This window comes from Bubalus kerabau, chromosome 13 (assembly GCF_029407905.1).
Source record: "Bubalus kerabau isolate K-KA32 ecotype Philippines breed swamp buffalo chromosome 13, PCC_UOA_SB_1v2, whole genome shotgun sequence".
NCBI classification, from domain to species: domain Eukaryota; kingdom Metazoa; phylum Chordata; class Mammalia; order Artiodactyla; family Bovidae; genus Bubalus; species Bubalus kerabau.
In genome coordinates, this window is record NC_073636.1 from 48,157,428 (window position 1) to 48,169,350 (window position 11,923).

General features: G+C 34.9%; 1 protein-coding gene across 6 annotated transcripts in view; it reads right to left on the bottom strand.

Moving 5' to 3' along the window:
- The window catches only part of GPCPD1 (glycerophosphocholine phosphodiesterase 1), a 64,788-nt gene that overhangs the window by 6,194 nt on the left and 46,671 nt on the right, over positions 1 to 11,923 (bottom strand). For 5 of the 6 annotated variants that reach the window (XR_008701566.1, XM_055544239.1, XM_055544238.1 and 2 more), the window contains 6 exons: positions 11,469 to 11,508; positions 6,243 to 6,304; positions 3,956 to 4,021; positions 2,261 to 2,397; positions 1,661 to 1,796; positions 1,068 to 1,228 (listed from right to left, as the gene is read on the bottom strand). Coding sequence is in view for 5 of the 6 variants with exons in the window: in XM_055544239.1 (XP_055400214.1) it covers positions 1,068 to 1,228; positions 1,661 to 1,796; positions 2,261 to 2,397; positions 3,956 to 4,021; positions 6,243 to 6,304; positions 11,469 to 11,508 (602 nt within the window). In the remaining variant the exon portion in view is untranslated. The remainder of the gene's footprint in view (positions 1 to 1,067; positions 1,229 to 1,660; positions 1,797 to 2,260; positions 2,398 to 3,955; positions 4,022 to 6,242; positions 6,305 to 11,468; positions 11,509 to 11,923) is intronic. The other variant, XM_055544236.1, reaches the window with a different exon arrangement.

The following is an 11,923-nucleotide window of genomic DNA, read 5'->3' on the forward strand; positions in this document are numbered from 1 at the left end:
ATCATTCCTTCCTCCTCCTCAAAGAAATATTCCCTCAAATTTTGCTAAATAAAGGACTTTCATCATATTGCAATTAAAAATTTTTAATTTTCCTTTAATTAGATGGAAACATCTAATAAAAAGAATCATGAATTATGCAGCTTAAAGAAATATTAACCAAATACTTTAAAAGGCAGGCATTATCTGGGTTGTAGTTTTAAGACAAGACTAATGCAGACAAAATAGCAGGGGTGGGGAAAGCTTTATTAAGCAAGCAATATAACTTTATAAAACAAACAGTAATATGAACTAAATCCAAGGACTGTATTTTTTTAAAGGTCTGGTAACAAATTTTATCACTTACGTGATGTTGCTCAAGTATTAGTAAGCCCACTAAACCCCCTCAGCAGAGTAAACCTTCTAACCCCAGATTTCTTTACACAAAGCAACCTTTTCATCTCTCAGAGATCTCAGACTTACGTTTTAAACAACCAGTAAATTTATTTAAAAACAAATTACTTAAGCTATTGTATTGTTCAAAAATCTGGCAATACCAAAGTGAACAAAATAGGCAAAGCCTTGCCCTCATGGAGGGAAAGGACTGACCTAGAGATAAATATTTGGGGATGTACAAAGTATGAAAAGCCACAGAACAGGATGAGACCACCAAGAAAATTGTTGCAGACAGAGAACAGGTTTAGGGCAAAGAGCACGTGCATTTATCCCCTAAAAGATGAAAAATAAGTTACTCATGAAAAGGTAACTTATTAACTACAAATTCTAAATGGTCATTCTCTATATTAGTATTCTGTAAAGTAGAATGGACAGGGAAGGAAAACGTTAGGATTTTTTCTTACAATTTAATAAATCAAATGAATAAATCAATTTAATAAATCAAACCTCCACCTGCAAGATGAGTCAATATATCTAGGTTAGTAAGCAATCATCTGAATTTTTAACAAACTTCCCAAGTGACTGTGGTATACTCCAAAGTTTGAAAAAATTTCACGGACAAATAAATGTTAAGATAATTATACTACTTTTCCTCTTCTAACAATCCATGAAAATTTTTCATAAAAAACAAATACCTATCATAAATTAGACCATTAACTCCAAATTCCTTTAATTTCTTTCTGTTGTCAGGATCATTGGTATCATCACCCCAGCAGAATATGACCAGTCCCTTAGCTTTTGCTTCTTGAATATAGGACGGATTTCTGAGTAGATCTTCAGTATGTGCATTTATCCCCTAAAAGATGAAAAAATAAGTTACTCATGAAAAAGTAACTTATTAACTACAAATTCTAAATGGTCATACTCTATATTAGTATTCTGTAAAGTAGAATGGACAGGGAAGGAAAATGTTAGGATTTTTTCTTACAATTTAATAAATCAAATCAGTTTTACAATGTAACCATTTTAGATGATTCATAAAACCCACTCAGAACACTAAACTACAAAACATACTTAACCTAGGCCTGCAAGAAAATTTTTGTCAGTAGAGGTCATTTAACTGCTTTTCAGTCTGTAATTTAATACTCTCATTTTATGTAGAGCTATCTGCTCATTATACATAGGTCAAAACTAATCACTCAGATGTTAAATTAATATATAATTTTGCTTACTATTACTCTAAAACATTTTTCAAAAAATAAATATTAAAAATTCAAGCATAGCTTACCAGTAGATTTTCAAATTGTGCAAAGCTCATTGCAATGGGGGTTGTCCGAGACCTGAGGTCCATGAGTTCAGGGTAAATATCAGATTTCCCCTGAGTCAAAAATAATATGGGATATTTGTTCTGCTTTTGGCGAACCCTAAAAAAAGACAATTTAAAAAATATTTTCCACTGGGCAGATAACCATAACATATTGCTTTGAAATTTGAGAAAATACTAAAAATATAAAGAAAAAAAATTAAAGGCATACTCGTTACAGAGGTATAACAAACATTAACATATACTGCCTTTAAGTTAAAAAAAAGAAAAGAAAAAATTAAATTATTCTATACAAGAATTAAAATGCTCTCAGAAATGGGCCAAAAGAAAGCCCCTGAGGTATTACAATTCGGTAAGGAGGATTTCATGTCTGTAAAATGAAACACAGGGTGTGAGGTGCTCCAACCCAGTGGTGTACAAGGCATCTCAGTAGAGAATATATAAAATGCAATACAGAAGACAAATCAAGGGTGAAGGCTTACCACTTCCTTACCTCCTACTGCAGTAATCCTACTCTAAATCCTAGCTATAGTCTAAGTATATAGGAGAAAAAAAACGACTTACATTGTGCAAATATCTGCATCAAATGAAGAAAATACTATTCTCCTCTTCCCAGAATTTTCTAAAACAGTTTTTAAAATTATATCCAAAAACAGATTCATGTCAAAATATGTTGATAAGTTACCATCCCACATTCCATCCTATGGAAGAATAGGAAAACAAAAGTCATTAAATACCCTAGAATCACAGTACTAAGAAAAATTCTTGAGAACAGTCCAACTAGTATTTTACAGATAAGGAAAGCAAAGGCCTATGTGAATTATTGTAATTAGGTACAGATACATACAAAGTGATTATAACATCAATTGACTTTTGCTTTAATAAAGTTTAACAAAATAAAAGCTAAAATTCTGGAAATCTGAAATCTACTGTGATTTTAAAATATTTTTATATAATCTTCATAAACTCTAAGTGGACAAAAAGACTCCACTTTATTTGTTAACTCACTAGCCAAAAATTCCTGGTAATTAAGAATTACCAGTTAAAAATCTCATTCTTGAGTATTAGATATATTGCTGCTGCTGCTGCCAAGTCGCTTCAGTCGTGTCCAACTCTGTGCGACCCCATAGACGGAAGCCCACCAGGCTCCCTCGTCCCTGGGATTCTCCAGGTAAGAACCCTGGAGTGGGTTGCCATTTCCTTCTCCAGTGCATGAAAGTGAAAGTGAAGTCCATTACAGTTACTTTAAAAGCTCTGAAAACTTAAAAATCAAGTACTAAGAAAAACATGTTAGCCAGGACCAGCTTATCATAAACAGCGATGTAAAAGACATGCTTTGAGGACAGTTTTGGTTATTCTGACCAAAACAAATACCAGGATTGTCTGGATTAACTACTTCCAATGTCCCCCACCCCAACCAGCACTCTTAGCATGCAGCCCCATCTGATACATTCAAGAGTTCGTTGTTTTCCTGGAGTAGAACACTACTAGGCTGCACAAAGTCAAGGTTCTTTTTCACCATTTAAGCACAGTAGCAGCTTTTCAATAAATTATTCTTTATTGAACAAAACAATGACTAAATTTTAGACATGTGTGCAGAAATTTCTTTTCCTAATTAATTACTACTAGCTATTGCCACTTAACAGAAAACTGCTTAGGCAATTATTTAAGGTATATATTGAGATGGGGGTAAAAAACAAAAACTAATCAGTTACTAAGTTCTCACTGGTTATATTTCTCACTGTTCCTTTTACAAGTCACAGAAATTGTCCATATTACTGTGCGCATGAGAGGCATGTAAACTGGAATTTCTACTATAATGTAATCATAACTGGGCTTCGTCATAACTGATAGCTCAGTTGGTAAAGAATCCACCTCCAATGCAGAAGATCGCGGTTTGATTCCTGGGTTGAGAAGATCCGCTGGAGAAGGGATAGGCTACCCACTCCAGTATTCTTGGGCTTCCCTGGTAGCTCAGCTTGTAAAGAATCCGCCTGCAATCCGGGAGACCTGGGTTCAGTCCCAGGGTTGGGAAGATCCCCTGGAGATGGGAAAGGTTACCCACTCCATAACTACTTTTGAGAACTGAAATAAGTGTAAATTCTGCTTTATTTAAAAGGTCTAACAAGCACTGTGCCTGCTGGATGAAGCCATAAGATTTCAGTTACACTTATTCCACTAAAACAAAGAGACAAGAATCAATGCATTAAAGAAACAAGAGGGAGGAAAGAAGAATGGGTCACGTGGAGAATGGCTTACCCTTTGTTGGCAGATCCATTTAATTTCTATGTTAAACCCTACATCTTCTGGCAAAGATTCTAAAACCTAGAGTTGCGTTTGTTGGTGGTAAATTTTGTTTCATTTTTGGTGAGATGAATGGTAGAATAAGAAGGAAAAAAAGAAAAACAAATTTATTACAAAAAGCAATCTGTAAGAAAACATATCACTAGTAAGGATAAAGTGCTTTGTGCCGTTGGTAAAAACCACTATCTTTTCTTACACTCAAACTGACAACCTGGTTAATGATTAAATTGAATAAGAAAGTCAAAACAAATTAAATAGCAAAGACAGTGGTCTTTAGCATGTGATAATTGATTACTACTTAACATTGAGATGATCCTAACCTAAAATCCTTTTCACCATTAGTACTGAACAACTAAAGTGAGCAGACAAGGAGCCTCATGAATTTAAAAAGACATCTGTCATATTTTCTGAATCGCATCCAGGCATGTCAATCTACTAAGATATACTTTTACAAAAAAATATTAATTTCTAGCTTGTTTTGAAGGTGGTGATACTTAACTTGTACCACAGTGATAACTCCCTGGAAAGATGTTATCTTTAAAGTTCAAGAGGCTCATAAATAAAAAAAGTCTTTATATAAATAACAGTATCAATTTATCTAAATTATCTAGACACTATGCAGTAATACCACTTGCCCTGGCATTACTAGAAAATATAATCTAAAATATGAAGCTTGAGACTTCCCTGGTGGTCCATTGGTTACGAATCCACCTTCCAATGCAGGGGATGTGGGTTCGATTGCTGGTCAGGAAACTAACTTCCCACATGCCGTGGAGCAACTAGAGAACTACTGAGCCTGCATGCTTCTACAGTTATTACAGAAGCCTGCACACCTCAATGAAATATCCCTGTGGTACAATTTGAGAAAGCCCTTGGGATGCAATGAAAACCCAGCACAGCCAAATTGAAAAAATAAAATAAAATAAAATATGAGGCTTGTTTATTAACATACAAACAGCTGATTTTTTTTTATTCAAACACCAATTTGTTTTGTCAAATACTCAAGCATGCTAAAGCAGAAAATGAATTTAGAACAATTTATTTAAAAGTTTAGGAACCACTTAACATGGACAGTATATATGGTATTTAATTTTATAATAGCAAGTAAAAGACTAAAAACAGAATAAGAATATAGCCTGGAATTCTGGTGACCTTGGATATAGCCTCGGTCTACGTTAACCAGCTGCATGAAAAGTACAATACCTAAAATAAGCTGTACTCAATCTCCTGTGAGTTTTTTTTACTTTGTTCTCTGATATGTTTAGCCTTACTTAATATATCTGCCATATTTTTACTGGACTAATGCACAATCAGAAAAGAACAACCCTTTGATACACATTTTCTAAAAATCTGTTTTTCTGTTCTATGAAATCATGTCCAGAAATCATGAAATTTCTAAGAACCAAATGATTTTAGAATTTTGGACTAGAAGGAATGACTTAGCTAGGCTTCACAAATATCTGAAAAATTATTCAAACCATGATCTAAAGGCACTAGGACAATGACTATTATAGGGGTTCTCCTGTAGCATCCTTTTTAGAGGGTAAATAATCATGATAAACTGGTATTACCTATTTTTTTGCCTAAGAAAACTACTGTAGCTGACACATCACCAGAAATACAGTGGAGAACAGGAAAATTAGGAAATGGAGCCAACAAGAACAAAAGGAGATTCAGCATGATCAAAGACGGTATTTGACCTGCCTGTCAAAGGAATTCCTTTATGAATTGTGTCTAGTTTTAAATCTTCATGGGAGTTTTTGTTACACTTTTTCAGAGTGAATTCTTGAAATTTGTATCTCATTTTAAGTAACCAGGGTACCTATCTTCTTTGGTTGGAGAATTTCTCTCTAAAAGCCAAACCCCAGCCTTAAATTTTGTAAAAATGCCTCTCCCATCGTCACACTTCCCCCTGGACCCCCTTTTCTATGCCCTTTCCTCTCTGTTTATATACAGAATATATATATATAATGTATATATATACATATATACAGAAATATGTGAATTTCCTGTTCTTACCAAATTAATCCATTGAGGTAGGAAATTTATTCATCTGAGCAAATCAGTTGTTCATCAAAAAAAAAGGTACACAAATACACAAGAATGTATCTTCTCTAAAAAGCATCAAACATTAGTTTACATTACACGGCCTTTTTAGTGCGCATTTAAAAGACCAAAATAAATTATTCAGATATAAAAGAATTAATGATAACACTACCCTAAGTTTATCTAAAGAACTTACCATCTTAAGAGAAGGAAATGGCTGATTTTCAGAAAAGGAATTTTCTTCTTCAACCATAGATTCTGAAATTTTAAATTATAAAAACTCAGTAGATTAATGCCACTTTATCACTAAGACATTCCCCGAATTTCTTAAGGAAGTAGTTATGAGATCCTTTCACATATAGTATTTTTGAAAGCTCTTGTATCTAGTAATTTTAACCAATAAAACCCCCATTTTCAAAATAAACATCCTTTATGAAGACCACTTTACAATATTTAATAGGAACATCTAATTTTATGACCTCAACAGTGATTATTTTCTTATAAAAATTATACTTTGTAAAAGAAGTTGCAAGAAATTATTTTTTATAGCTCATTGAGATTAAGAGCTATGTAAGGTAATGCTCAAAATTCTCCAAGCCAGGCTTCAGCAATACATAAACTATGAACTTCCAGATGTTCAAGCTGGTTTTAGAAAAGGCAGAGGAACCAGAGATCAAATTGCCAACATCCGCTGGATCATCAAAAAAGCAAGAGAGTTCCAGAAAAACATCTATTTCTGCTTTATTGACTATGCCAAAGCCTTTGACTATGTGGATCACAATAAACTGTAGAAAATTCTGAAAGAGATGGGAATACCAGACCACCTGATCTGCCTCTTGAGAAACCTATATGCAGGTCAGGAAGCAACAGTTAGAACTGGACATGGAACAACAGACTGGTTCCAAATAGGAAAAGGAGTACGTCAAGGCTGTATATTGTCACCCTGCTTATTTAACTTCTATGCAGAGTACACCATAAGAAATGATGGGCTGGAAGAAACACAAGCTGGAATCAAGATTGCGGAGAGAAATATCAATAACCTCAGATATGCAGATGACACCACCCTCATGGCAAAAAGTGAAGAGGAACTAAAAAGCCTCTTGATGAAAGTGAAAGAGGAGAGTGAAAAAGTTGGCTTAAAGCTCAACATTCAGAAAACTAAGATCATGGCATCTGGTCCCATCACTTAGATGGGACCAGATGCCATCTATTTCATGGGAAATAGATGAGGAAACAGTGGAAACAGTGTCAGACTTCATTTTTTTGGGCTCTAAAATCACTGCAGATGGTGATTGCAGCCATGAAATTAAAAGACGCTTCCTCCTTGGAAGGAAAGTTATGACCAACCTAGATAGCATATTGAAAAGCAGAGATATTTCTTTGCCAACAAAGGTCCATCTAGTCAAGACTATGGTTTTTCCAGTGATCATGTATGGATGTGAGAGTTGGACTGTGAAGAAAGCTAAGCACCAAAGAATTGATGCTTTTGAACTGTGGTGTTGGAGAAGACACTTGAGAGTCCGTTGGACTGCAAGGAGATCCAACCAGTCCATCCTAAAGGAGATGAGTCCCGGGTGTTCATTGGAAGGACTGACGCTAAAGTTGAAACTCCCAATACTTTGGCCGCCTCATGCAATTGGGGGCAGGAGAAGAAGGGGACGACAGAGGATGAGATGGCTGGATGGCATCACCGACTCAATGGACATGAGTCTGAATGAACTCCGGGAGTTGGTGATAGACAGGCAGGCCTGGCGAGCTGTGATTCATGTGGTTGCAAAGAGGGAGACACGACTGAGTGACTGAGCTGAACTGAACTGAATCTTGCTAATACTTCCACTTGAAATAGCAACTTAAAAATTAAGAGACTCTACAAGTACCATTGTGTCTTTGTTAGCATTATCATTTAATCCAAAATCAATTATGTCAAGGTACACAGAACTTTTTCCTAGAGAAAAAAATTTTCTATCAAGATTTAAACCTCCACAACAAACAAAAGCAAACAAGAAGCAAAACAAAACCAACAAGTAACTAATCCTATGCAATGCAAATTCAAAAACTAAGTTATATAAAATTTTCCAGTAAAATAAGTTAAAAGTAAATTCATTAGTTATGAAACATTTACAAGCTTGCAAAGTCATATTTATGCTCCAGGGATATCTCTGAAGTTTTTGGCACCTCACAACATCTTTATAAAGGCATTACACCTATCCTGTTACCCTAACTGCAGATAAACATTTAATGAATACCAACTATAACCACTTATTATAAATTTTTCAGAGAATATAAAACTATTTTCACATCTTTGAGAGGTTTACATTTTGGTGGAAGAGATAAGCCGTGTGCAAAAATAAAGGGTTACTAATACCAAAAGCTGACAAAATTGCCACACACACAAAAAAACTACAGGCCAGTATCACTGATGAACATAGATGCAAAAATCCTTAATAAAATTCTAGCAATCAGAATCCAACAACACATTAAAAAGATCATACACCATGACCAAGTGGGCTTTATCCCAGGGATGCAAGGATTCTTCAATATCCGCAAATCAATCAATGTAATACACCACATTAACAAATTGAAAAATAAAAACCATATGATTATCTCAATAGATGCAGAGAAAGCCTTTGACAAAATTCAACATCCATTCATGATAAAAACTCTCCAGAAAGCAGGAACAGAAGGAACATACCTCAACATAATAAAAGCTATATATGACAAACCCACAGCAAACATTATCCTCAATGGTGAAAAATTGAAAGCATTTCCCCTAAAGTCAGGAACAAGACAAGGGTGCCCATTCTCACCATTACTATCCAACATAGTTTTGGAAGTTCTGGCCACAGCAATCAGAGCAGAAAAAGAAATAAAAGGAATCCAGATTGGAAAAGAAGAAGTACAACTCTCACTGTTTGCAGATGACATGATCCTCTACATAGAAAACCCTAAAGACTCCACCAGAAAATTACTAGAACTAATCAATGAATATAGTAAAATTGCAGGATATAAAATCAACACACAGAAATCCCTTGCATTCCTATACACGAATAATGCGAAAATAGAGAAATTAAGGAAACAATTCCATTCACCATTGCAACGAAAAGAATAAAATACTTAGGAATATATCTACCTAAAGAAACTAAAGACCTATATATAGAAAACTATGAAACACTGGTGAAAGAAATCAAAGAGGACACTAATAGATGGAGAAACATACCATGTTCATGGATCAGAAGAATCAATATAGTGAAAATGAGTATACTATCCAAAGCAATCTATAGATTCAATGCAATCCCTATCAAGCTACCAATGGTATTTTTCACAGAGCTAGAACAAATAATTTCACAATTTGTATGGAAATACAAAAAACCTCGAATAGCCAAAGCAATCTTGAGAAAGAATGGAACTGGAGGAATCAACCTGCCTGACTTCAGGCTCTACTACAAAGCCACAGTCATCAAGACAGTATGGTACTGGCACAAGACAGAAAGATAGATCAATGGAACAAAATAGAAAGCCCAGAGATAAACCCACTCACCTATGGACACCTTATCTTTGACAAAGGAGGCAAGAATATACAGTGGAGAAAAGACTATCTCTTTAACAAGTGGTGCTGGGAAAACTGGTCAACCACTTGTAAAAGAAACTTGTAAAATGAAACTAGAATACTTTCTAACACCATACACAAAAATAAACTAAAGATGGATTAAAGATCTAAACATAAGATCAGAAACTATAAAACTCTTAGAGGAGAACATAGGCAAAACACTCTCCGACAAAAATCACAGCAGGATCCTCTATGACCCACCTCCCAGAATATTGGAAATAAAAGCAAAAATAAACAAATGGGACCTAATTAAACTTAAAAGCTTCTGCACAACAAAAGAAACTATTAGCAAGGTGAAAAGACAGCCTTCAGAATGGGAGAAAATAATAGCAAATGAAGCAACTGACAAACAACTAATCTCAAAAATATACAAGCAACTCCTGCAGCTCAATTCCAGAAAAATAAACAACCCAATCAAAACATGGGCCAAAGAACTAAATAGACATTTCTCCAAAGAAGACATACAGATGGCTAACAAACACCTGAAAAGATGCTCAACATCACTCATTATCAGAGAAATGCCAATCAAAACCACAATGAGGTACCATTTCATGCCAGTCAGAATGGCTGCGATCCAAAATCTACAAGCAATAAATGCTGGAGAGGGTGTGGAGAAAAGGGAACCCTCTTACACTGTTGGTGGGAATGCAAACTAGTACAGCCACTATGGAGAACAGTGTGGAGATTCCTTAAAAAACTGGAAATAGAACTGCCATACGACCCAGCAATCCCACTGCTGGGCATACACACTGAGGAAACCAGAATTGAAAGAGACACATGTACCCCAATGTTCATCGCAGCACTGTTTATAATAGCCAGGACATGGAAGCAACCTAGATGTCCATCAGCAGATGAATGGATAAGAAAGCTGTGGTACATATACACAATGGAGCATTACTCAGCCATTAAAAAGAATACATTTGAATCAGTTCTAATGAGGTGGATGAAACTGGAGCCTATTATACAGAGTGAAGTAAGCCAGAAAGAAAAACACCAATACAGTATACTAACGCATATATATGGAATTTAGAAAGATGGTAACGACAACCCTGTATTTGAGACAGCAAAAGAGACATGGATGTATAGAACAGTCTTTTGGACTCTGATGGGGGGGGATGATTTGGGAGAATGGCATTAAAACATATATAATATCATGTAAGAAACGAATCGCCAGTCCAGGTTCGATGCAGGATACAGGAAGCTTGGGGCTGGTGCACTGGGATGACCCAGAGGGATGGTATGGGGAGGGAGGTGGGAGGGGGGTTCAGGATGGGGAACATGTGTACACCCGTGGCAGATGCATGTTGATGTATGGCAAAACCAATACGATATTGTAAAGTAAAGGACATACTGAGGCTAAGATGAATGCCATACACTATTAAGTTCTATGGGGGCAGAAAGCAAAGTGGAATTACAAAGGGATTTTATAATCCATTGAGGAAAGTGAAGCACAGAATGGTTAAACACAAAGATGGAGGTCATAGCTGGTAAATGCTAGAGCTAGTTTCAAACACCTATATAGGGCTATATTCTATATTTGATACACTCTTGTACTCTGTAATGCTTAAGAATGTGTGGAAAGATTGGTAGGTAAAAAATAATGGATTTTTGATTATCAAGCTAAGAAAACTCATAAAAGTAAAAAATCATGCTTTCAATGCATTTGACAAGTATTATAGGTAAAGCCTTTGCGTCTGTAACATTACATTTATATAACTGAGTATCATATTAAGGTCACAGAGTACATTAAAATAGATAAGAAAATTCATTATGCTAATCATGAAATGAAAACAATGTTTTCATATAGGTACATACCTTTCAGATCTTTAGATTTCAGTGCAGTCACATGAGTGAGCTGGAAAACACACACACACAGACAAAATGTAATCATTAAAAAAAGGCCTTAGTTTATGAAGATATGGCTAACAGAACTATAGCCTGAAAAGCTTGCAAGTTAGAAAAAACATAAAATGTAGAATTATTTTATTAAGAATAAGCACTTATTTTAATAAGAATAAGCACATATCAGTGTATATATTTTCTATTTAAACACATACACAGAAGATCATGATCAAATAACCAAGGAGAGGAGAATATATAAATCAATAGGTTAGAAAACTGTTTACACTCAAACAAGCATTTATTTAAGATATCTAATGAGAACAGGAAGGATCACCATATAAAATTATATGGTATCAATAAAATACAGAAGGATCTTAGTAGTATAAGTATAAAAATCAACAATAGCATAGAAGGTCAAGTATGAAATA